Raw genomic sequence first — 25,000 nt, 5'->3', positions numbered from 1 at the left:
CCGGCTGCCTTGACTGTCCTTAATTAATGGGGCCAAGGTTTGAGAAGAGCAGCACCGGCACTCGCTTCGCTCGCACCAGCCGAGCAGGGGTGACTCACTCCGGCACCTCGAGCACGAAATACGTCAGAAAGCTCGCGAACCCCATCTGTTTGCCCGTCAGCTCGACTCCAAGCGCTGAGCTTACCCCGAAGAAATGCAGCGCCTTGTCGTTCAACGGTAGCTCGGGCAATGGCGCCAGGCCGAGCACGCCGAGCATCAGGATCCAGATTCCGAGCGAGACGACGATAGCCTGCGTGTGTCAGCTACCAAGTCACAGGCTGCAAGCTATAGAGAGCGAGAACGAACACAGGGGACAGGAAGGGAGAGGCCGGCAACATGTGAGGAGACACAGTGTAGCGCACGCAGTGAGCTGTTGAGGCTGCGCGGCCCCGCAGCTCGTCCATCACTGACTGCCTAGGCACCTTCCCTCCTCGCGACGTCCGCTATCAGAGATCACGATGGGTACAGTGACGACAGTCACGAAAGCCGAGTCCATCGAGCCCACGCTAGTCCCTCCGTCCTGCTCAATTCCTCGTCGCTCGCTGTTCCCTCCGCCCTCAGTACTCGTACTCACCGGTCGCAACCGCAACGGCACATCCCGAATCTTGTAGCTCTGGAGGATAAAGTCCTCTGCGCGCTCAGCCAGCGCCTGCACCATAGCGTGCGGACGTGGGTATGAAGGCATCGTTACTCTTTCTCTCCTCTAGCCTTCCCTGCTGTTGTTTCGGTTGGCGATATATCGGTAATGCGTCGATCGTTCCACTCGTCCACCGGATGACGTCCACGATGATCGATGTCGTCGCTGTGGTCTTTGATAGTACCGAGGAGCCAGGGGAAGAGGAAGAAGAGACTCAAGTGTCGCACCCGCGTCGATGGCGATACTGGCTGATGTGCTGATGTCTGCTGTCGCTGATGAGGAAGGTGCAGACAATCGGCGAACTTCGAGTGGAGGGAGGAGCAGTAGCCGGCTGCCGCCGGTCGCTGGTCGGTGACGTCGTATTGGCTACGTAACTCTAATGGCCACCACGTGCGATTACCATTCCGTAATGCTCATTTTGTAATTTGCCCGCTGGCAACTGATGGCCTCCACTCTCCCACCGTGGTGCCATGTTGTGGCTGATCACAACTCCGGCTGTACGATGGCGAGCAAAGGCCATAAGCGACGAGCGGGCGGACAGCTGAGCAACCTTGGAGGTTGGGAGTGTGTTGTAAACTGCATTATTCTACTATGTTGACTAAGTTTGTCAAATACGGCAGAGTGGTACGACAAGAAATGAAACCCAAAGACTATGGATAAATGAGAGACAATGTTGTAGACAGCGTTGGGGAAAGCTATCCTTTCTCGCTCTCTCCCTTAGTGACTTCGCTCACCTCCCTTCCCAGCTTGCCCTCCTCCTCTTCCTCTTCCTCCCACCACCTCTTCCCCTCTCCTCTCTCTCTGCGCTCCGGAGCGCCCAGACTCTACCTGTAGCTCCACACCCTGACGCCAATGCTGAAGTACGCCGCAATGCGCCAAACAACAGCGAGCGCGATACAGATTCCCGTGAATCTCGCAGTCCGGAGGTCTCCCCAGTCAAAAAGCGCGAGCAGCGCCTCGCCAGTCGGCGCGATGCACTTGCCATCCAGGATGTCTTGCGAGGTACAGTCGAACTTGAGCCCGACGCACTCGTTGATGATCTCGATTTTGGTTGCTGGCTTCATCGGCGTGAACCAGGATATGGCAGCGAGCCACTTCGGCACGTTCAGCGACACGACGCCGGAGATCTGCGACAGGAAGGAGACAAACGTCGAGAGAATACTGGACGTCAGCTGTGCTCATGTGGGTAGTTGGGGGCAAAGCAGCTGGGAAAGACTCAAGCTTGCTTCACTCGTAAACACTCACGTCACCGTCAGACCCTCGCTGTTAACCCAGCTCGCGACAATGATACTGAGAGACTCGCCCAGATTCACGAGCGCCCAGATACACGCAAAGTACTCAAAGTAGATGCGCACGCTGGTCTGCATGCCAACGGCAACGTTCATCTGATTGTCAGCTCCGCATGTCCTCGACCACTTTCAGACACTCACGATAGCAGCATATCCGAGACACGCAAACACCTCCGTGGGCACCTCGACGAGCGTGTACATGGCAATGAACGTCGCGGGGGAGTACCGCGCCGAACTCCTGTACTCGTGCAGGTACAAGTTGCGTTCAGCGGGATACACGCTCATGCTAGTGAGCAGGCCGACGAAGACGAGCGCCGCCGTGCTCTGGATCGTGATTCCGATGCGGTCCTGCGCGCCCTCGGGCCCGTGCGTCAAGCGTTGGTAGAACAAGATGAACAGGGCCGCGACGAAGGGGGCCTGCAGTAACCGTGACAGGAAGACATCAGGCTGGCGGATCAGGTTCTTGAAGTGTCTCGACAGCGTGACAGGGAGCGCGATGCGCATTGGCGTCGTACTGCTGCCGGATTTGACCTCGCCTTGTGCCTCGGAGGGCTCGTTTCCGACCTCCTTACTGTTATGACCCGAGGAGCGCCAAGAACAGATCAGGCGCCGGACTCGCGCACTGCTCGCGTCGTGCGTTGCTGACCGGGGATCGACAGAAACGAGATCGAGCAAATGGTCGGCGGGGTTGAAGAACTCGGACGGCATCGGCCACCCGATGCTCGTGAAGTAAGGGACGGCATCGGCTCGCTTGCCGCTGTACGCGACCACGCCGCCCTTGGCGAGCAGAGTCACGTTGTCGGCGAGCTTCCAAATGTCGGAGCGCGGCTGGTGGATCGTCGCGATGACTGTGCGGCCGGTGGATGCAATGTCCTTCAGCACTTGCATCACTGAAAGGGCGATAGACGAGTCGAGACCGGATGTCGGCTCGTCGACGAGCAGGACGGCAGGGTCGTTGATCATCTGTACCGCGAGAGACAGACGGCGCTTCTCACCACCACTGATACCCTTAACCAGCGCGCCACCAACGGGCAAGTCCGCGCAGTCCTTGAGACCCAACATGCGAAGCACCGTCTCTGCGCGCGCAATCTTCTGCTTCCTCGGCATATCCGCTGGTAAGCGAAGAATGGCGGCGTACCTCAACGTCTCTCTTACAGTAAGCGAGGGAAGATGCCAATCGTCCTCCTGCTCGACGAAGGCGACATTGCTCTGCGTCAGGTGATTAACGGCAGCGCCAGCGAAGAGGATGTCGCCTTGTCTGTAGAAACCCGCCATGGCTCCAGCCTTCAGTTTCCGGCTTGCTAGAAGTTGGAGGAGGGTCGACTTGCCTGCGCCACTGGGGCCAAGGATGGCACTGACTTGACCCGCCGGGAAGACAGCCGAGACATCGTCGAGAATCACCTTTGAGGCGGGCTTGGCCGGCTTCCGCCTGTCCCAAGACAGACTCAGGTTGCGGACCTCGACATCGATGCGGGAGCGCTGGATATGACTCTGGTTGACCTCTGCGCTCTTTCCGCGATCGTGACTGTCAATCTCTCGCGCATGCCGCACCCCGCCCGCATGATACACGGACAGAATGACGCAGGACAGCGCATACTCGAAGATGGCGAAGGCGGCGAGTCCGCCAAACCATGCGCCAATGTTGATATTCAGGTCAAAGTTGAAGCCCCGCAGGACATTGTTGCCGTGACACTGCTCAAGGTTTGCGCCGCCACCGCCCGTGGACCAGTTCGCGCACTCGAACGTGCGGTCCTTGAATACCGTCGTTGCGACGATGCGGAACGAGTAGAAGTACGGCGAGAGCCAGCGGATCCACTCGGCGTAGTTAGGCGGGTTTACGATCATGAATCCGGCAGATAAGATCTGGAAGATGTTGATTGCATTGCCGATGAGGGATGCCTGGGCGAAGCTCCGGGTGACCGCGGACGAAAACAGCGCCAGGCCCTGCGTCGTGCACTGCACCAGGATAGTCGACGCGATGATGGTGAATAGCCGCGCGGCGATGTCGTCCATGCGGAACTGTGCAATGAAGTACACCAAGATGATGTACACGGTCGGCCCGAAGATGGCAGGGAGGAGGAAGGAGATCCAGTCGGAGAGCACGTACGGCACGACGGAGTACAAGTTGTCCTCGCGCTCACGATCGAAGATGACGAGGTCCTTGCAGAACTTGTAGATCCAGAACACCTGCTGCAGGTAGAACACACTGGGCACGAGCTGGAACGACACATTCTTCAGCGACTGGATACCCGTCGGCGTCTCGGGCAGATTGACGTACGTCACACCCACGATGACACCTAAGATGATGCCCTGGAGCGCAAGACCGATCAGCTGCGGTACGTTGCGGTACACGTTTCTGTGGGCGCGGGCTGTCAAGACGCGGGTCTGACCCCAGAAACCGGGGCGTTTTTGGTCCACGACATTGGACGAGACACGCGTCAGCTCGGCGTGTGTCGCGGGGTTGCGACCGGGTGGTGGGCCCTTGTGCGCGAGCACCGAGGCACGCTTCGACGCCCGCTTGTGCATTTTCTCCTCGATCTTGTCGAGGAAACCGGAGGAGGACCAGAAGCCCGACGAGAAGCGCGAGCTCGCCACGCCGCTCGAGCTGGTCAGACCGCGCCGTCCCACTGCTGCAGAACGAACGTTCTGGCTCCACGCGTCGATCAGTTTGCCTACTCGGGCGCGCGAAGCTTCCTCCTCGTCCGGCGACCGGTTGTCAATGGACGAAATATCAATGAGGAAGTCTGCCGTTAGCTGAATCAAGATCAATGGAGCTTACCTAGCGGGTTCACGCCCTGCTCGAGCTCATACCCCTGTCCCTCAAACCACTGCAGGCACTTGTCACGAAGGCCCGAGTACACGACTCTTCCCTTGGACAGGAGCGTGATGCGGTCAAAGAGGTTGAACGCATCTGATCGTGGCGCGTGGATGGAGAGGATAACGGTTCGCCCTCTCCGCGCCAGATTCGACAGCGTCTGCAGAAGGAGATAGGAGGTGAAGGCGTCGAGACCAGAGGTCGGCTCGTCCAGAATCAGCACCGACGGCAGTGTGACGAGCACGCATCCAATGGACAGACGCCTCTTCTCGCCGCCCGAAATACCCTTCCTGAGCGGTCCGCCCACCACTGTGTCCGCCGCATCGCGCAGGCCCAACTCGTCCAACGTCTGCTCGACGATGAGCTTGATCGCCTCCTTGGACAGGGCTGCGGGCAGACGGAGGCGCGCAGCGTACGTCAACGTCTCGCGTACGGTTAGGCACTCGACGAGATAGTCCTGCTGTCGTACGAATCCAATACGGCGCTTTGCCTGCTTGTGTGATAGAGCTTCGCCGGCACTGTCGACATAAGCCACACCGCCATCCTTGACGGGCAGATCGTTCAGGCGGTGCGCGACCGCGTTCAGCAGCGTTGTCTTGCCGCTTCCACTCCCACCTAGGATCGCTAACACCTCCCCACTTGAGCAGTCGCAGGACACATCTGTCAGAATCTCTGTCTTCCGGTTCTCCTTCGGGACGGGCTTCTTAAGCGCGCCTAGAATGTCGCCCTGCATGAGACTGTGATGTCAGCGCACATCCTTTGCGCTAGTGTGGTCAGGTGTTACGGTGTGAGGCAGGCCTAGAGCAAGTGCAGTAATGTTGCCACATTGTACCTGACCTAACCCGTAGCGGATCGCGTCAGCCGATGCAATCGGCCCGACTATCTACGGTTGTCCGCGGCTCGGTCCCTCGGTCCGTTTCGGGCGCCGGGCGCAGCGCGACGAGCGGTTCACCTCAGCCAGAAGAGCCAAGACAACGCCCACGAAGCCACCAGCAATGATCACGAGGACACATGGACTTTGCTGGTGATGCGATGGGAGATGATGGCCCTCATTTCCGTGATGATGACCAAGGACAGTTCCATCACAGCGAGCGCGAGCAATGATGCAGTGAGAGAGATTGCAATCAAGATGATGCACGATGGTGACAACGGTAATCCCGAGACAATCCAATCGTCACGCAATGCCAACATGCGAACCAACGACTTACTTCATGAGTCTCTCAAACCTGACCACCGGAACTCCGACCGTCAACCCTTCGACGCGGAGATCAAACGGCGGCGGCGGGGGGAGGTTGAGCAGAGCACTGTCGAATCCCGGCCCCGGCCCCGGATCCTCCACATCCATCCTGTCGACGAGCACGTCCTTCTCCTCCTCCGCGAGGGCTGCTTTCTCCTCTTCCGTCGCTTGGAATGTTCGTGTCGAGTTGCCGTACGTCGTGCCGTACGCTGAGGGATAACCGTTCGTCGAGCCAAAGTTCGTCGAGCCGTTGGATAAGCCCATGCTGATCGGCGTACCGGCCAGCCCTGTACGGGATCCGTACGGGTTGTCGTCCATGTTCACGGCATTCGCGATCGTCGCCTGGCTCTCGTCGTAAAGGGGGTGGGTGTAGGGATGCGCTGCCGTAAATGCTGGTCCGCTGCTTGGCTCTCCGTTCGTCGTTCCGTAGTTCGTCGGTTCGCTGTAGTGAGGGGCAGAGGAGGAGGAAGGTTCAGCAAAGAGAGCCTGGACAGGCGCACGCGCCTTCTGGCTCTGGGTTGGCGGGGGATGCGGCGCGTGCGAGGAGCTGACCGACGCATGCGGCGCATGGCTCGAGTGTCCCGAAGAGGAGAACGCACTTCCTTCCGTAGACGCAAAGGCGTCCTTCTCCTGTTCCAGTGTTCTCGTTGCCCGCTCGGCTTCCTCGAGCGTAATGGATCTCGTCAATGGTCGTCCTGTCGTGGCCGCATACGCCGCAAAGGCGGCAGCGTCCGCGTCTCCCGGGTACAGCCTATCGCTTTCCGGAACAGCGACCGGAGATGGAAGCTGCGCAGCATTTCGCAGCGTCGGGGTTAAGTTGGAGTAGCCTGGCCGCGGGGTCGAGAGAATCTCGGCGTCCCCTTCCGGCTCTGGGGCGAGCTCTTCGCGACTCGCATAAGCGTCGTAGGGGTTGGGAGCGTTGGCGGAGACGATGGGAGTGTCGAGCGGGATGCCGTGCCCGATACTAGCGGTCTGGAATGATGCGGGGTGAGACTCGGCGGTGGTCAGACTCGCGTCGGAGCTGATCGAGGAAGTGGAGGAAGTGGAGGCGCGCCGGAGAAGTGCCTGTTGTACGCCTGCGTGAGTCGCGCTGTCGGCGCTGTTGACGCTGGCGCGGTCGGCGTCGGGGTCTATCGGGTCTATTGGGCGCATCACTGCCGGTGGCCCATGGTCGTCTGCCGAGAAAGAAAAGTGGAGAGGCAACAAGCTTGTGATGAATGCATGCGATGGACTCTCAAAGGAAGGAAGGCAGGAAGGCGGCTCTAACCCGAGCCTGAACCCCGAGGACCGGTAGAGTCCAGGCGCGGCTCCAGTTCGGGATGTCCGGTGTGATCGTGCCTGGCAATGTCCGTCTCCGCTCATATCCGCCGGCCTAGTTAAGCGCAAACGAGCGCATATAGCACAACCCACGAGCGTGATCGCGGATGTCACGCGTCAGCCCTCCTTAGCCCCTGCACACACCGTGAGTGAGTGAGTGAGTGAGTGAAAATCGCAATGCATAAAGAGGTCGTAACAAATGAGGGTACGATGTATTGATGAGAGGTATCTATTTTGATATTGTACTACAGATTACAACTTGACAGTCGCTTTTGGGTGGGGTTGGATTCAACTACGTCTCGACGGCGACGGTGCTCGGCGAGCGAAGAGGGGCGACATGGGGTGAGCGGGTCGGTTAGAACCTCCGAGGACCAGGTCCCGGCGGCGGCGGCATGAACCCTCCCGGAGGGTGGTGGAAAATCGGTCCCAGCGGGCCCATCATCGGATGCGGAGCCGGGAAGCGCGCAGCATATGGCGGTAAACCGAGGTTGAGGCCGGCGAAGCCAAGACCGGGCGGCGGAACACCGTAGGGCATCGGCGGGCGCCATGGTCCGGCGTGGGCGGCCTGCTGCGCCATGAGCTGCTCGGCGTACTGAGCACGCTCGAGCTCGCGCTTCCGGATCTCGAGCTCTTGACGAAGCAGGTCCTCGCGCTCGGCGCGGAGTCGACGGCGCTCCTCGCGCTCCTTCTCCTTGCGCTCCTTCTCAGCGGCGGCTTCGGCGGCAGCCTTCTCGGCAGCGGCCTTCTCCTCGGCCTCCTTGGCTTCGCGCGCCTCGCGCTCCGCCTTCTCCGCCGCAGCCTTCGCCTCCTCGGCGGCCTTGAGGGCGGCAGCTTCGGCGGCGGCACGCTCAGCGGCGAGCTTGGCTTCGGCGGCGGCGAGCTCGCGCTCCTTCTTCTCACGGGCCTCGCGCTCTTCACGCTCCTTCTTCTCCTTGGCCTCACGCTCTTCACGCTCCTTCTTCTCGCGAGCTTCACGCTCCTCGCGCTCCTTCTTCTCCTTAGCCTCTCTCTCCTCCTTCTCCTTCTTCTCCTTGGCTTCACGTTCCTCCTTCTCCTTCTTCTCCCTTGCCTCGCGCTCCTCTTTCTCCTTCTTCTCACGAGCCTCGCGCTCCTCCTTTTCCTTCTTCTCGCGGGCCTCGCGCTCCTCCTTCTCCTTCTTCTCCATGGCTTCGCGCTCCTCGCGCTCGCGCTTCTCCTTGGCCTCCTTGTCGGCGTTCACTGTGATCTTAACGCCCTCGGCCTCAACCTCGACGCCCTTCTTCTTGCTCTTGGCGTGGTGCGAGTGGTGGCTCGAAACGACCGACGAAGTGTCCGAGTCGGTGGTAGCGGCGCGCGCAGCCTGACGTTTGGCCTTCTGGCGCGCTTTCTTCTTCTGATTCTTAGTCAGAACCTTGACGGGGGCGTGGTGCAGCGACTGCGCCGGCGTCGGCGCCTGCACCGTGATGCTGGGGAGGACGATGGTGGCAGCAGCCGCGGCGGGAGCGGGGCCGGGCGAAGCGTAACGCAGCGGGGGACGCTCGTGCGGCCACAGCTCGTCGGCTTCCCGGGCACGCTCGGCGCGGATACGCTCAGCCTTGGCCGAGAGAGCGTCACGAGTGTGGTCGACGTGACAGTGTTCGACAGGAGCGGTCGTGGCGTGAACAATGGGGACGGGGGTAGCGACGACGGGAACAGGCGCAGGCGCAGAAGCGGCGGGGGCTGGGTTCACCTCGACGACGACGTCGGCGCGGGGCGTGGTCGCGGTCGCGGTCACAACGGGGGACGCGGCCATGTCGCTTGTTGTTGACGGCGGGTGCGAGGAAGGGTCGGTGGAGGGAGGTTGCGAGGCGACGGCGGCAAAGGAAACTCCGGGGTGGACGAGGTTGTCGTCGAGGTTGTGCTTCTCAGCAGGCGCAGTGAGCTCGTCGGTATGCTCGTGGGCGTGCTTGTCGGTGTCGGTATCGGGGACAGGAGTCTCGATGACAGAGGACGAGTGTGAGGAGTCAAGTTGCGCGAAGGAAGATGTCTCAGCGGGTGGCTCGTGCTCGTTTGTGGCGGGCACAGCGGGCGTCGCAGGGGCGAGAGCATGACCGGGCTCACCGGGCTCACCGGGCTCACACGAGGACTGAGCGAGTGCTTCCGTTAAACCGCCCTCTTCCGAATCTTCAGGTCTCTCCTCCTTCGCACCCGTGGCTTCAGGTTCTTCTCCGCCCTGAGAACCACCATCACAAGGGACAGCGTTCGATGCGTCGAGGTCGCTGGAAACAACGGAGGTGGAGGTGGAGGCAGCGGTGGAGGGACGATCGGTGGAGGCACCAGGGACAGCAACGTCGGCGTCGTCCCGGACGGACTCTTTGTCCTCCGCACCATCGACAGAGGCCTCGTCGTCCGCCTCGGAAGCAGGCTTCTCGAAGCTGAGAGTGCGAACACGCTCGATGGGAGGCGAGTACGGCGGCTCAGCAGCGACAAGGGGCAGAGCGTCGACCTCGGCAGCCTCAAACTGCTCGATGAGCGACTTGACGGGCGATGGCGGGGTGTTGGGCTGCGAGGCAGAGCGGGAGTGGACTGACGCCATTGACGAAGCGCGAGACTTGACTGACGAAGCAGCAGACACCGAGCGAGAGTGCGAGGCAGCCGGCGCAGGCTTGCAGATTGCATCCCGGAGGAGACTTTCGTTAAGCTCGATGGCGGCTGAGTCTTCGGTGGGAGGGGTGACGATCTCATCGGCAGGAGTTGAGGCCTCAGAGTGGGCATCTTCGGCCTCCTTCTCAGAAGGTGCAAGGATGGCTTCCCGGAGGAGCTTCTCGTTCAGCTCGATGCCGAGACCGGTCTGCGGAACCTCGCGAGGAACCTCAATGGCCTGCTTGAGGAGAGCCGTGTTGGTCTCGATCGCGGGGCTGGCCTGGATGACCTCCCGGGGAACGTTGATCGCATCCTGAAGGAGCTGCATGTTCTTGCTGATGCCAGGCGAGGACTGGACGACCTCGCGCGGGACTGCGATAGCCTCTCGCAGGAGAGCAGTGTTCTTGTCAATGCCAGGCGAGGACTGAACCACCTCGCGCGGGACCTCAATGGCCTGCTTGAGCAGTGCAATGTTGGTGTCGATACCCTTCCCGCTCTGAGATACCTGGCGGGGGACCTCGATAGCCTGCTTCAGCAGCGCGACGTTGGTCGCAATGCCCGGTCCCTCCTGCTCAACAGGGTGGTAGTCCCACCTCTCCTCCATCGGCACGTCCAGGATAGCGTGCTTCAGCAGCGCCTCGTTCTTCTCGATCCCGGGTCCACTCTGGGGTACTTCGCGGGGAACGCAGATCTGCGCCTTGAGGAGCTGGTCGAGGAGCTGAATCGCGGGGGAGAACTGGACGACCTGGCGCGGAACGTTGATAGCGCTCTTCAGCAGGGCCGTGTTCTTCCGGATTGCCGGACTGTCCTGCTCCACGGGATGGTAGTTCCACCTCTCTTCCGCCGGAATGTCGTGGAGGGCATGTTTCAGCAGCGCCTCGTTGCGCTCAATGCCGGGACCGGACTGGGGGACGTCGCGGGGGACAGCGATGGCATTCTTGAGGAGAGCGGTGTTCCTCTCAATACCAGTACCGGTCTGCGGAACATCGCGCGGAACCTCGATCGCCTCGTGCAGTAGACGATCGTTCTTCTCGATTCCGACGCCGGTCTGGGGCACCTCCCTGGGGACGTTGATAGCGTCCTTCAGAAGTTGGGTGTTCTTCTCAATCCCAGCTCCAGACTGGGGCACCTCCCGCGGAACGGCAATCTTCTCCATGATCAGCTGGGTGTTCCAGTCAATCGCGGCCGAGCACTGGGTAACCTCGCGCGGCACACAGATCTGCTTGCGCAGGAGCTCGTCGAGCAGCGCAATCGCAGGCGAGAACTGCACGACTTGCCGAGGTACGTTGATAGCGTTCTTGAGCAGCTGCGTATTCTTGGTGATGCCGGGGCCGGACTGGGGCACAATACGGGGAATGTTGATGGCCGACTTAAGGAGCTGGGTGTTGCGCTCGATCGCGGGAGAGGACTGGACCACCTCGCGGGGAACTTCGATGGCGGCCTTGAGAAGCTGAGCATTCTTCGAGATGGCGGGGGAGGACTGAACCACAGGCTCGGGCTCGTCCACCTCGATTGGTTCAGCCTCCGCGGTAGACTCATACTCGGGAGCGTGAGGGGCAGGAGCAGGTGACACGGCCGCAAAAGCAGCGATGGGAGCAGCAACAGCAACACTGGCCACAGCGGCAGCCTCGAGCGCCGAAGTGCCTTCAAACAGCGACCCGGTGTCTTCCGGCTCCTCAAGCTCGGCCTGATCGGGCGTCTCGCCGGCAGTCTCAACAGGATCGGAGACAGCCTCGACATCGCCGTACTCCTCAGCGCCTCCGACCGAGCGCGTGAGCACAGTCTCAATCACCTCGGTAGGCGTGGCGTACTCGGTCTCCTCCTCTTCAGCAGGAGAGGCGCTGTAGTCGATCCCTGCCGGAGTCGCAAACTCGTCCATGTCAAACTCGGGCGAAGGGAGCTCCTCGATCGTCTCAATGGTCGCTGGCGACACCATGCGCTCGAGACGTGGTTCCTCTTCGTCTTGCAGCTTGGCGATCTCGAGCTCCTCGTCGAGTTCATGCACGAAGTCATCCTCGATGCTCTCCGCCCCAATGGCCGGAGTCTCGGCCTCAGCAAGTTCGGGGATCTCTTCGGGAACGGGAAGTGGAGACGCGACTGTCGAGCGAGAGGGGAAGACGGGACTGGCGCGCGCATCGATGGCGGGACTACCGGCGAATGTTGTCTCGAGATCGTACGCCTCTTCAGCGGCCATGCACTCGTGCTCCTGCACCGTGTGGGGCGGGAAGCTGGCCGAGACCTCGCTGGTCGTCTCGATATGCTGGGCATCAGGCTCGGGGGCAGAAACATAGTGCTGAGCCAGGTCCTCGAACGTGGACTCGCGCTTCAGTCTGCGCGCCTCTCCCTCCTCCTCGTCGTCGACGTTCTTGACCCTCTCGGTGCTGGACTCGAGGTGGCTGTCGTCGACAAGCGGCTGAGTGGCGATGGGCTGAGGCTGTGCGAGCGGCTGTATGAAAGCGACCGGTTCGGGTTCGAGCAGCGCGTTCATCTTGAGAGGCGACACGGGATCGAAGGAGGGAAGAGCTTGCGCAAACGCAGGCGAGACACTCGAGTAGTGGGTCTGCTTGACCTCCTCTTGGATAGTGGCGGGGATGTGCGCTTCGTAAACGGGGACAATCTCCTCAGCAGGGGTAGAGAGCTCTACGCTGTGCACACTAGAGCTCTCGAGAGAGGTACCGCGACGCAGCTCCTTCCTCTCCCCGTGCTCGATCTCATGCTGGAGCTCGGCTGCAGGCTCCTCGGGTGAGTCTGGCTTCTCGGAGTTTTGCGAAGCCACAAGCTGATTCAATGTCTCAGCATGGGCGATCTCCAACGGGCGAGCCGTTTCGGGCCGGGACATCTCCTCGCCCTTCGTCGTGAGGCCGCGGAGCATCTCCCGCTCGCTAGCCGCGACGGAGACGATACTCCGCCACGATACTCCGCCTCGCCTCCTCCTTGCTGAGCACGCGGCCCGAGAGCCTTTCCAGCTCGCCGTGCTCCGCCTCCTCAGCTGAGAAGGGCGCATCGCTCTTGCTAAGCGTGTACCCGCGTCCACGCCTGACAGTTGGGCGCGGGACGTCGTCGCCGTGACCGATCTCGACTTCGGTGCTGGCTCGGCCCTCGGCAAGCAGGACGCCAAAGTCGATGCCCAGCGAGTCGTGCGTACGTCCTGGCGAACTTGGCGTTCGCGCGTGAGTGTGCGACGCAGGAGAGGCGAAGCGGGGCGAGACTGGCGGGAGGGAGTGGAGAGGAGAAGACGGAGTTGTCACGGGCTTGCCGTCGGGCGTTCTAGGCGACGTAGGGACCATAGAAACGGGAGGTTCCGTGGCGCTGGCATCCTCGCCCCCAGCCTGCTCAGTGATCTCAGCTGGCTCGGGCTCCTCGACGAGGGGCTCGAACTGGAGACTCGGCTCAGACTCGAGCATAATGGACGACTGCGCCGAATAACTCTCCCCAGGGCTCGGGGGCACGAGTGCCGAGTGGGCGGGGCTGAGCGATCCCGTCGACGCATGCGAGGGATTGCGCGAGAGACTCCGCACGAGACGCGGGATGTAGGAGTGACGGCGGGAGACCTTCGCTCCCCCTTCGTACTCTGGGATCTCTTCCGGTTTCAGCGTATCAGCCAGATCGTGGAGTGACTTGTTGAACTTTGTCATGAGCGAAGCGCTTCGTCTCGGTCCTTTCCGTGGCGGGGTGGTCGGGTGGAGACTGCTGTTGCTGCTGCCTGCGACTGAGGCGGGCTGGAGCTCGAAGGGTGGACTCGACTCTCGGGTGCGGTCGCTCTTCTCGGGCTTCACGATATAGTTGTCGGCGAGGTTGTGCAGGCTCTTGTTGAACCTGCTCGCAAGGCTCGCGTCCTTCTCCCTGTCACCGCTACCTCCGCTTCCGCCGCCGGTACCGAGGTCGTGCAGGCTCTTGTTCAGCTTGCTGAATCCAGACGAGATACGGCGCATGCGGCCCTTGCTACCCTTGCTCGACACGCTGGCCTGGGACGGCTGCCGCCTGGGCTCGCGCTGAGCAGTCGGCTCCGCCTCGTCCTCAGAGTCAGAGAAGTCGGAGTCATTGGCAAAGAACTCCGCCATGCTGACCGGTTCGTGACCGGGTGCGTCCACGATCTTGACGCTGACTTGTCGTCCCGGCCGTCCCATTCCGGGTGATGACAGCACTGATGCCGTGTCCGTGAAACTCTGGCGTTTGTTGGGAGACATGGAGCCGCGCGCCTCTCGCGGGATCAGCTTGCGTGGCGGAGAAGCGAGACTCGGCAGAGACGGCGAGAAAGACACAGGAGAGCCGAGCACGCCCGGCTCGTCCATACTGCTGCGCTCGACCCATGGCTCGCCAAGGCCGCCAGTATGCGAGCCGTGGTTCGAGAAGACGGACGAGCGGCTGCTTGCTCCGAGCGGAGGTGAGGGGCGCGAGGAGGAAGGCTGAGAGGAGGGGTGGGCGGAGTTGAAGTCGACGATGGTTTGGGAGATCTGCCTCTTCTGTTCTGGCTTGGCAGTCGAGGAGAGCACATCGACGCTCTTATTCCGTCCCAACACCCGCGCGAATCCGGAACTCCGCTTCTCCTTCAATTCGATGCTCTTCTCGCGCCGCAGATCGCCCGACTTCTTCCTCAGCTTGGACGGGATACGAGTGGGCGGTTCAGAGGCGACGGACCCACGGGCGGACGGAATGACAAAAGACGAGGCGGACGCCGAGGGGCGGTGAGACGACGGACGGGCGGAAGATGTGGGGTTAGAACGAAGGGAGGTCGTTGACGAAGTCGGGAGGTGGGTCTGGCTGAGCGAGCGCTTGACGTCAACAGCCTTGCGTTTCGGATACTTGAGCGCCTTCTTGAGCTTGTTCTCCTCAGTGCCGTTGGAGCCAGCACTTGTGCTGGCGGGAGCGCTCTTCCTCGGCCCCTTCACCAGCGGGCTCGGCGATGACGGCCTAGGCGCCATGGTCGGTTCGGCAGAAACTGTAGTCGAACGGCTCGTGTCGAGAGCCTAGTGTAGTGGGAATGCGCTATCTGCGCAGAATGTCGCAATAAGTGGTGTTCAGAGTAATGACGGTATCGTTGTCGGTGTCGTTGTTTACGTCGAAGCCGGCAAGGGTAGCGGGGTAGCGGCGTCGGCGGCCCTAGGCGCGGGGCGAATGGAATATGGACAACGAACTGGTTTAGAAAGAATAGTTGGGGGGGGAGAAACGATGCATGGTCCTCCTTCTGGGCCTTATACTCGCCGCACGCTCACAGTGCAGCGATGCTGGCCCCGCGTCGCACCGCACCGCACTCACTCCGTGATCCGAGCATCCATGCACAGAGAGGATGAGACAAGAGCTGTAGTCGGGAACGGCAGGACTCGCAGGAGGTCGCCCAGCATAGGAACGCAGGAACCACCACCAGAGTTCGAGTGGTGCCTGGACGAGACGCCGGTCCCTCCGACTCCTTGCTCCCCTTCTTGCTTTCCCCTTGGCGTCTTCAGGCTCCAGCAGGCTTCACCAGGCGTCCAAGCAGGGATGACGAGGGGAAGATTAAGGGAGTACGCAGGGACTGATAACGCCATGACGAATCCCCCGCCGTCTGTGGCTCGTGGCTTACCGGACCTTCCTGATCTCGTTCCTGAGCTTCAGTCCGCTCAATCGTCGTGCCGAGACGAGACAAGATGATGTAGCCACCGTCATGCTGTCGTCAGTGATGTCGAGTGAACCGTGAAGCGTGAGCTTGTGTGGGAACCTCGCTGCGTTTCCAGTGAATCGTCCCTCGGCGTACGAAGCTGGCACCGCGAAGCTAACGGAGTGGTCCACATGCCACTCCCCTCATCACAGGAGCGGAGAAATGCCACCGAGCATGCCGAGAGGAAGCCTCCGACAATGCCTCCACTGTGATCCACTGTGATCCACTGCGCCGCCGCCATCAACACCACGATACCAGATGCACTTCACGTTAACGTACACTCCCATTTACGGTGGGAGTGCCTCATTGTGCACAGCACGCACAGCACGCACAACTATCTCCTCTTCTCCGGATGAGCCGGGTCCAGCCTTTGGAGCGGCAGTTGCGTCAATGCCCACTGTGAGACGGCGGTGACTCACCATCGGGTGCCCCCGCGCGCCCGAGTCCGCCAACCGCCGAGGTGTCTCCGCGGCCGCCTCCCTTCTTGCGCTCTCGCCAATGGCCAAGCCCGCATTGTGCGCATCAAGCTCACGCTGCATTCACGCATGCTGTACATTTACAAATGCCCCAGACACTGCGGGGAACAATCAGCGACACATCGCTCGCCATCGTGACTCCCCGGCGACACTCCGCCCGGCCCCGATCGGCTACATTGTTGTCACTCGTTGTGTCACTCTGGACACGGGGACATGGGGAAACCGGATGCCTCAGAGATCATCCTAGCCTACACCCGCGACTACACTTGCGGTTACGACGGGCAGAAGTCGAGCTGGCTCAAAATGAGAGGCCACACTGAGAGTTAGCACGAGCATACACAACAACTCACCCTCCTCGAAGCCGACATGCTTGCCACCACGAATCTGCTTCCAGATATTCTGCATTGTGTCCGACTTCTTGATCTCGCCCCAATGCTGCAGGAAGAACGCAACTTGCACCTGCGCTTGTCAGTTTGCCAGCGCTGCGGGGAAACTCACCTTGCGGACATCGTCGAAGGTCGAGCTGAAACGCGAGAACACCTCCGCAGGGATATTCAGGGAGGTAAGCTGGGAGCAGATGTGCTGGAATGCACGCATCTTGAGCGCCGGCAGATCCAGTTTGTCTGCGAGGCGGTACACGGACTTGGCGCTCACGGGGCGCGGCCCGGTCGCTCCCTCGCCCTCGCGCATGCCCCTCTCCAAAAGCCACTGCGCGATCCACTCGCGCCGAGACCGTGGTTCCTGGTCAGGCGTCACCTCGTTGCCACCGTACACCACCGTGCGCCGCGTGCCATCCCCAAACGACGACGACAGTGGCGCGAAGTAGATCGTGTCGGTGTAGAGCTGGCGTTAGCTATCGAAAATCGAGACGTGGAAGCTTACCCAGTAGAGAATCGCCCACCATGTGCTCCATGCCGCATCCTTGACCACAACCCGTGTTTTCTTCGGCCCGATCACGGCGGCCTCGTCGCGCTCTCGCATACGCTTGCGCGATATGCGACGGACTGGCATGCGGGGTGCGGCCTCGTGGCTCTCCTCAGCCATGTCGTCGTCGCCCTCGGCCATGCTCTGCGACCTTGTCTCCATATCCTCATCGCTGAGCACGCTGTCGGCGCTGCCGAGCCCGTGCTCGCTTTCGATCTCGGCAGGGTTTACCGGCGGTGCGCCCTCCGCAAAGTGGATATCCGGCTGAATCCTCTGACTCATGTCCGCCAGCGGCTCATCTCGCGTTGTTGTCGAGGAGAACAGCGAGTTCACGTTGTTCATCGCCTCGTCCTCGACGTCCGAGTCCGACAGCGTATCCAGCAGATCGTCCAGGTCATCCTGACATCAGTTTCAACAACCTTAGGGTAACTCACCGTCAGCTCCATTCCGTCCCCTCCTTCCCCGAAGCCCCCGTGAAACATGGCGTCAAAGTACTCGCAGCGGTTCAGGAGCTTCTTGTTCGCGTAAATGCGACGGGGTGGGGCGCGCTCCAGCCCTGAAGGCGAGGGCCTCGACGGAATCACGAACTCGATGTCAGAGTACACTGCTGTCAGCTCGATATCCACACAAGAAAGCTCACATGGGTCATCAAACATGTCACCAACAGCGGAAACGAGGTCACGGGGTACAATACGCTTCGGTCCTCCAGACGCGCCAGTGTCGATCGCCGCCTCAGAAGACGTGCAGCCGCTCTGGCGCGGGGGCGCCATGCCGAGGCGGTAGCCGAGCGGCGGGAGAGATTGTCCCGAGATGGTGCACACGATGGTAAAGGTGTCGTTCGCGACCACGCTAGGGTGCAGGAACAGGTGGTCGCGCTTGACGAACTGCTGCCAGCCCCAGTTGGCCGTCTTGACCGCAAACGTGTGGTCCGACGCCTCCTTATAGCAAAGCGTCTGCATCTTGTTCGTCCGCTCGTCCATCACCTTCACGTCGAAGCGGAACAGCCACAACCCCTTGCGGGTCCATTTGCCGTTGATGCCCTGCTCACGCTCCTGCTGTGACGGCTGGGTGTCAGTTCCTGCTAGGCCAAGTAACTCACGACACACGACAAGTACAGACTCGCGAATTCACCTCCCTGCACGCCGGAGTTAGGGTACCACAGCACCTCCCAGAGATTTTCCGTGTCGCCGAACACCACTGACTTGATGCATTTGCTGTCGGTCGTTAGCACCGATCGTTCGTAAACGAGGGAAGGTGCAGGAAAGGTGCGCCGATCGGCGGATCAATGACCAGCGCTGAAGGTGCCAGCGCAACATCGACGCACTCGGTAGAAAGCATGAACTCACCTCTTCGCACTACCCTTGCTCGTCTCGTACATCTGCCGCAATCCCGTCAGGCGCCATTCAAGTGACACTGTCGACGTCTCGGAGAACTTAGTGGACGACGCCGACGCACCGGAGGCGAGGAGTCCCGGCGGGACTGATGTCAGCTGCGAATGACTGGATGACGAGCTTACCAGTGATGTCGCGCTGGGTGTTGGACGCGCTCGTCGCCATGATGCCGATAAGCCGTTAGGCCAGATGGAAGTCGAGGAAGGCGAGGACGGTGCGGGCGGACAAGCGGTGGGCTTTTGGTGGAGGAACTTGGTACGGACGTCGTATGTCGTGTTCGAGGGAGGACCAGAGAAGTGGAAGCTCAACACAAATATAACAGAGGTGTGGATGAGAGAATGAGTGGAATGTAATGTGGATGATAAGCCGGGCGGCGACGAAGTACGAAGTCTGAACACGGGGGCTCTGGCGAAAACGTCATTGACGTTGCGATCGATCTGCGCCTGACGCCGTACGCCTCGCGCCTGGCCCGAGCACTTCAGACTCTTCACTCTGCACACTGCCTGACACATCTTTGCAATCCCCGCTCTCTGTACACCCCCCTCTCGGCAGTCTCCATACTCTCTACTCATGCATAACTGACCCCCCGACGTCGACGACGAAGCCTCCAAAGCGCCGTCGCGGAATTGTGACTGCGGGGGTGCGGGGTCCCCGCCGCTTCCCACATTACCCAGCCCCGGCTATCCGCCAGTAGCGATCGAAACGACCACTGTCTCCAGCTTCACGCTATGCATCTACATCGTACTATCCCGCCCAACCTTTACGGCGGCACTTGCGATTCACTCTACCAGATAGCTGAAAATCGGCCCTGCTGGACCCCGGGTTGCGATAGGACGGTCAGCAGCTAGGCCAGACCATCTAGCTTCTGCGCCTCCTCGCCATACCCCTCGGCCCTCCAGGTACGTTCGGGCGGGTCCTCGCGCCGGTTCTTTCCCATGGGCGGGTCGGCGTGCTCGCCATGGCTCTTGTCGAGCCGCTTCTCGGCGCCCTGGAGCCAGTTCTTCCACTTGGGCGTCATGTTGAATGTGTCGTAGGCGACGGGCTGGCCCGCGTCCGCACCCTCGGTGCTGATCAGCTGGATGTAGGCGCGGCCTGGACGTCAGTTGGCGCAGCTGAGCAAAGGGGGAGGCGGACTCACCAGATGTCGTCTCGCCGAAGACTTGCAGACTCTTGCCGTACAGTCGCTCGCAGAGCCGGTCTAGCGCCTCGGCGCGCGCGTAGTCCTCCTTACTGGCAAGGGTGCGGAACCAGGAGCTGCCGGGCGTGGCGTCGGGTGGGACTTGGGTCAGGCGGGTCATGCTAATCGTGCTACGGTCAAGAGTATGAGGGAGGATGCAGAACACAAAGATCCAGTGCATATAGCATGACTGCACTTTCTGCCAGCGACGCGAGGACACGCGCTCGATGAACGACGACGCCAGGCCATCTCCGTCTCGCCGCAGCGTTTCAGCGTCTCCCTCACAACGACCTCGCGACCATGAGCGTGCCTAGATACCACTCTTCCCCGCTGGCCAGAGTCGTGGAAACCTTGAACTCTAATCACATCTCCTCGGCCTGCCGTGTTTACGACCATGCCTTCTTGTCACGAGAGGGAGCTCCTACGCCTGGCGTATGTTGTCCGCTAACTATACATGCTGGGTATAACAGGCAACGCCTCGGTCGTGTACGTGAAGATATGCGTGCCGCACCAAACATCTTAACTTCACGGCAAGTGCCGTCACCACCATGGCCAGTCGTTCGAATGAAATCTGCGGCGAGAAGTAGACCTAGAGAAACCTGATACATGTGAATGCTGAGTGGGGAGTACTGAATGTCTAAGATTGCCTGATGATACACGATATGTTCTTTGTATTTGCTCATTATACTTTTTCTTCTGCCTGCCTTCTGTCCCTTTTCCTTCCTTTCGACTGCCTTCTGCTTACGCCGACTTCTCCTCGGCCTTGGGCGCCTCAGCCACCGGCTCAGCGGCAGCAGCGGGGGCGGCCGGAGCGGCAGGCCACGCGTCATCGAAAATGGCGCGGGCCTTCATCCAAACAGCGACGGGGTATCGGCGCTCCTCCATGCGGGCGAGGATGGCCTCAGCCTCGGCGCGGTTGCCGGCGGCGAGCTCGGCGCGGATCATGGCCTCGTAAGTGGACGGCTCGCGGAAGACGAGTCCAGCGGGAGCCTGGGCGGTCGTGGCGGGCTTCTTGTGTCCAGAGCTTGTGAGGAGGGTGGGGTGGTTGTTCGGCGCAGCGACGCCGCCGACGCTGTCGGCCATAGACTCGAAGACCTCACGGGCGGCGTCGAGGCGACCGTGGCGCGAGTAACCGGCGATGAGGACGTTGCAGACGTAGGCGGTGGAGGGGGAGCCGGAGCGCTCGAGCTCGGCACGGAGCGACTCGAGCTCCTCGAGAGTGCCGCGCTGGCCGACGACGTTCAGGATCGCCCCCCAGACCACAGGCTCGATGACGGCCGGCGAGCCGCGCTGCGGGCGCTTGAGCGAGTTGAAGATGGCCTTTGCCTTGGCGACGTCGTTGGCGTGCAGGCCGTGCGCAGTGATGAGCGACGCGTAGTGCGTGCCCTGCACAGGCACGTGACGGTTGCGGACGAGCTCGGCGAAGATGCGATCCATGGAGGTGAGGTCGAGGGGCTGGAGAGTGCCAAAGGCGTCGAGGAGGAGCTTGTACGTGTGTGCGGAGGGGTGGACGCCGGCGGCGCGCATCGCGTCGTAGTACTCGAGCACGCGGGCACGGTCGGGGCGCGTCTGCAGGTAGAACTGCATCATGGTGTTGTAAGGCGGGACACGGGGGCGGAAGTTCTTAGCAGCCGACATTTCGTCAAAGAGCGCAACAGCAGACTCCTCGTCGCCGACACGGCAGCAGGCGTTGATGACCGCGCCGTACGTGACGGACGAGGGGCGGACGCCAGCAGCCTTCATGTGCTCGAAGAGCTCGAGGGCGACCTCGGCCTTGCGCGCCTTGGAGAGCTTGGAGATGATCGTGTTGTACAGGTAGAGGTGGGGGATGACGCCGAGAGCCTGCGACTCGTCAAAGAGCTCACGGGCAACAAGCGCGTCATCGGTCGAGTCGCGAGAGGAGGCAATCATGGTAGCGTAAGCGTCGGCGGAGGGAGTAAGACCAGCGTCAATGATACGAGCACGGTGCATGCCAGCCTGCTCGAGATGACCGAGGAAGCAGCACGCGGAGATCATGGCGTCCTCAACCTTGCGCCAGCCGTCGGCCTGGGCCACGGGGTCGGCGAGGCAAGACGTGAGAACAACCTGGGCAAGGCTGTAGAGCTCGCGGACCTTGGCCTCGTCGCCCTCGCGGGCAAGAGCAGTCATGAGACGACCGAGACCCTCGGGCGAAGGAACGGCGTTGTCGTTCGTGAGGGCGTCGCGGATAGTGGCGTAAACACCCTGAGCAGTCTCGGGGGCATCGCGGTATCCACCAACACGCTCAATGAGGTGCGTAAGCTGGGGAACGATGTGAAGCGTGTGCGGCGAGGGGGGCTGGAACTCTCCGGGAAGAGGAGCATCGGTCGGGGTCGGGGGCATGGTGAAGCTGGAGTCGGTAGGCGAGGTCGTAGATCCGGGGTTGGGGAGAATGCCGAGGGCCTTGTCGCCGAGAGCGGCGGTAAGAAGGTTGGCGGCACGCTCGGGACCGAAACGGGCAGTAAGGATGTCGGCGAGAGCAGCCGCACCCTGCGACGAAGGGAGAGCACCGGCGATGTAGAACGACTTCGAGATCTCGGCGAGGTCACCCATGAAGTGCTCGAGGACGGGGTCCGCCTTGCCGCTCTCGATAACAGTCTCGGGAAGCGAAACGATAGCCTCGAGGAGACGGAAGATACGGTCCGAGTTGTAGCCCATCTCGGCAGCCGAGGGGACAGAAGAGCGCGTGGCAAGGTACTTGTCAACGACAGCCTGCGAGACGTCCATCATGTCACCAGTCGAGACGAGGGATCCACCGAGGCGGGCAGTGGCGCGGAGCGTGTCGAGGAGGGTGGCGAAGGAAGCGTCGCTCTGCACGACAGCCATGATGATGGCGCGCAGGTCGGCATCGGCGGTGGGCTCAGCACCCGAGAACTTCTCGAGCATGCGGGGCACCTCGGCGGCGAGACCGTTGGCGACCAGCAGCTCAGCGAAGAGACGGATGACCTGGGCGTCCATGGCGGCGCTGGGGCGCTGCACGTCAAGCGCGGCCTGGAGGGCGGCCTTCTTGTCCTCCGCCTTGAGGGCGTAGGCGAGGAGACGGCCCATGAGGCGGGCAGGGAAGCCGTTAGAAATCTTCTCAACAGAAGTGTGCTGAGCGGCCTTCTTGACAACGGCACGGACGTCGTCGAAACGGCCCTTCTCGGCGAGGGCATTCGCGAGCGCATAAGCCTCGGAGCGGTAGAGATCCTTGCTCTTGCCAAACCACTGGAGCGCAGCGTCCAGCTCTCCGGCCTCAGTCAGGCCCTCGACCATGGCGCTGGCAACGTGCTTAGCATACTCCTCCGAGCTGAACTCGGCCGCAATCTGCTCGGCAGCCTCGCGGTTACCGAGCTTGAGCACGCCCGCGATGGCGGCACCAACGACGGCGGGATTACCAGCGGCAACGGCCTTGCCCTTGGAAAGGAACTTGTCCCAGGCGGCACGGAACTTGTTCGCGTCCCCGGAGGCGGCGTAGATCTCGAGAATCTTCTGATAGACGGCGGGCTCGAAGGCGTCGCCCTTGAGACCCTTGGCAATGACGGGGTCAATCTGCTCAATGGGGATACCAGAGGGGAGCTTGGCGTTGGCAGCCGCAGCGTTGACGAGGTCGGTCACCATGTCGTCGTTGCGCACGTGGCGGGGGTAGAACGACTGCGCGACACCGTAAAGCTTGAGGGCGGATCCGAGGTTGTTCTCGTTCTGGTAGGCAAGGATAGCGGCCTCGGCGGCGGCCTCAGCCTCAGAGTCAGCACGCGTGTCGAGACCGAGCTGCTCGGCCTTGAACTGCTGCCAGTCGCGGCCACGCTGCCATCCGTGCGACGCAAAGGCGACATCCTCGTCACGAAGGCAGAGGGCACGGACGACGAGCGCCGAGGTGCGAACGTTCGGGACGACGTCACGCGCAAGCATCTCGTTGTAGATGTCGAGGATCGGGGCGATCGACTGGCCACGCTCGCGGTGGCGGAGGAGCTTCAGGATACAGTTGTTGTACGTCTGCACGCTGTACCCCGCAGGTAGGGGGTATTTGGCGGCAAGGGCGGGGTCGCCCTCGGCCGGCTCGGCCGCAGAACGGGGAGTGCGGTAGTGCGCGATGAGCGCCTCCGCCTGGTCGGCGGGAGCCTGGAAGATGGCGTCGTAGATGGCCTTGTCGCGCTGCTCGGACGACTCCTTGGCGAGCGAGGCGGCGATCTCATCGGCATCCGGGCGCACAACGGACGCAGTCGAGTTGCGGCGCACCTGGATGCGGTTGTTCGGTCGGGACAGGTCGAGGCCGGCCAGGTCCATGAGCACCCGGTTCGGCTGCTTGATGCGGGCGCTGTCGGCAGAGGGCGTGGCTGTGACAAGCTCGGGTTCCGACGGCAGGCGAGTGGCGCGGGTCGAGAAGGCACGCGCGGCACCGAGACGCTGAGGCGCGGCTCCGGGGATCCAAAGCGCTCCGCCAGGAGCGGCGTCGGCGGGCAGAGCAGCCCAGCTCGGGTACGCAATGGAAGCGCGCTTGGAGGCCTCACGCTCCTCGGGAATCTCGATCGCACGCACCTGGCGCGATCCAGCACGCGCAGCAAGACGCTGGCGGAGAACAACTGTCTGTGTCGTCGGCTCGTCACGGGCAGAAGTCGAGATGCGCTGCTTGAGGGCGAGGTGAGCACGCTGGCGGTACTTGGCGTCGCTATCGTCTGCAGCGTTCACGCCCGTCGAAGCGTCGGCGCCGGGACCGTGAGACATCGAGAGGAAAGCACGAGCGTGCCCCGTGTAGCCGCCGCCGCTCGAGGCGCCAGAGTAGCCGGCGCGGCCAGCGCCGCCGGCAGCACCGCCGCTGGCACCAGACGCAGCCGAAGCACCCTGTGTGGCGAGGGCATTGGCGCCGGGAGTCTGGAAGTGGTGGAGGAGGGAGGGGTTGGAGGTGAAGAGGTCGGGTTGGTGGGAGTGCGACTGCAATCGCCACAGGGGGCGGATATGCGTCCTGAAAATGTCAGTTGAGTGTTGCAGAGGTGACTGCCGATGGCGAGGGAGGGTACTCACGCGGCCTTGCCGAGCATGGTGATGGGGAGGGGGAGCCCTTAGGGGGGCTGAGATGGGAGTGGGGGTGGGATAGTGGTTGTCGAAGGACGATGTTGCGACGGCTATGTCAGTGTCTGCGGGGTGTCTTTTGAGCGCGTGCCAAAAAATCCGAGAGACGCCCGACTCGTAATCCCCGTGCCGAGATGGCAGCGCCCGTGCCTGAAAGTATTAGTGACTCGGAGTCGATTTCCTAATAACCCCGCGTTGTTCCGATAATCCACGGCCCTGAAATCTGTAAACCCCTCACTTCGAGTGACTTCCACACTGTGCACGAGGACATCGAGCATCGAGCGCACAGCAAACAGCAAACAAGCCAGTCCCAAGAGCATATGTCAATCTTACATGCGTCTATGTACAGAGGCAGGGTACACAAGTACAATTCGTCGGTTCCATGGTGCGAAACA

General features: G+C 61.7%; 6 protein-coding genes across 6 annotated transcripts; all 6 read right to left on the bottom strand.

The window, feature by feature from the left end:
* Positions 1-23: 23 nt before the first annotated feature.
* Positions 24-697, bottom strand: A1Q1_08024 (uncharacterized protein; the record flags this gene model as incomplete). Its single annotated transcript, XM_014326210.1, has 3 exons — positions 24-145; positions 185-289; positions 451-697. The coding sequence occupies 3 exons, from the start codon at positions 695-697 to the stop codon at positions 24-26; spliced, it is 474 nt and encodes a 157-aa protein (XP_014181685.1).
* An 803-nt stretch (positions 698-1,500) lies between these two features.
* On the bottom strand, positions 1,501-7,169 carry A1Q1_08023 (uncharacterized protein; the record flags this gene model as incomplete). The annotated part of the gene is made up of 5 exons (XM_014326209.1): positions 1,501-1,837; positions 1,922-2,061; positions 2,107-4,595; positions 4,745-5,517; positions 5,989-7,169. The coding sequence occupies 5 exons, from the start codon at positions 7,167-7,169 to the stop codon at positions 1,501-1,503; spliced, it is 4,920 nt and encodes a 1,639-aa protein (XP_014181684.1).
* A 520-nt stretch (positions 7,170-7,689) lies between these two features.
* Positions 7,690-12,774, bottom strand: A1Q1_08022 (uncharacterized protein; the record flags this gene model as incomplete). Its single annotated transcript, XM_014326208.1, has 1 exon — positions 7,690-12,774. One exon carries the CDS (start codon positions 12,772-12,774, stop codon positions 7,690-7,692), a length of 5,085 nt encoding a protein of 1,694 aa, XP_014181683.1.
* A 43-nt stretch (positions 12,775-12,817) lies between these two features.
* On the bottom strand, positions 12,818-18,526 carry A1Q1_08021 (uncharacterized protein; the record flags this gene model as incomplete). The annotated part of the gene is made up of 10 exons (XM_014326207.1): positions 12,818-14,902; positions 15,192-15,390; positions 15,496-15,670; positions 16,397-16,481; positions 16,545-16,754; positions 16,929-17,369; positions 17,555-18,025; positions 18,070-18,184; positions 18,295-18,348; positions 18,426-18,526. The coding sequence occupies 10 exons, from the start codon at positions 18,524-18,526 to the stop codon at positions 12,818-12,820; spliced, it is 3,936 nt and encodes a 1,311-aa protein (XP_014181682.1).
* Positions 18,527-19,205: 679 nt separating this feature from the next.
* On the bottom strand, positions 19,206-19,659 carry A1Q1_08020 (uncharacterized protein; the record flags this gene model as incomplete). The annotated part of the gene is made up of 2 exons (XM_014326206.1): positions 19,206-19,453; positions 19,500-19,659. The coding sequence occupies 2 exons, from the start codon at positions 19,657-19,659 to the stop codon at positions 19,206-19,208; spliced, it is 408 nt and encodes a 135-aa protein (XP_014181681.1).
* A 620-nt stretch (positions 19,660-20,279) lies between these two features.
* On the bottom strand, positions 20,280-24,574 carry A1Q1_08019 (uncharacterized protein; the record flags this gene model as incomplete). Its single annotated transcript, XM_014326205.1, has 2 exons — positions 20,280-24,498; positions 24,558-24,574. The coding sequence occupies 2 exons, from the start codon at positions 24,572-24,574 to the stop codon at positions 20,280-20,282; spliced, it is 4,236 nt and encodes a 1,411-aa protein (XP_014181680.1).
* Between the last annotated feature and the right edge of the window lie 426 nt (positions 24,575-25,000).

The sequence above is a fragment of the Trichosporon asahii genome (genome assembly GCF_000293215.1).
Source record: "Trichosporon asahii var. asahii CBS 2479 unplaced genomic scaffold scaffold00018, whole genome shotgun sequence".
NCBI classification, from domain to species: domain Eukaryota; kingdom Fungi; phylum Basidiomycota; class Tremellomycetes; order Trichosporonales; family Trichosporonaceae; genus Trichosporon; species Trichosporon asahii.
The sequence above is the reverse complement of the archived record's forward strand: the minus strand, read 5'-3'. Positions and strand labels throughout refer to the sequence as shown.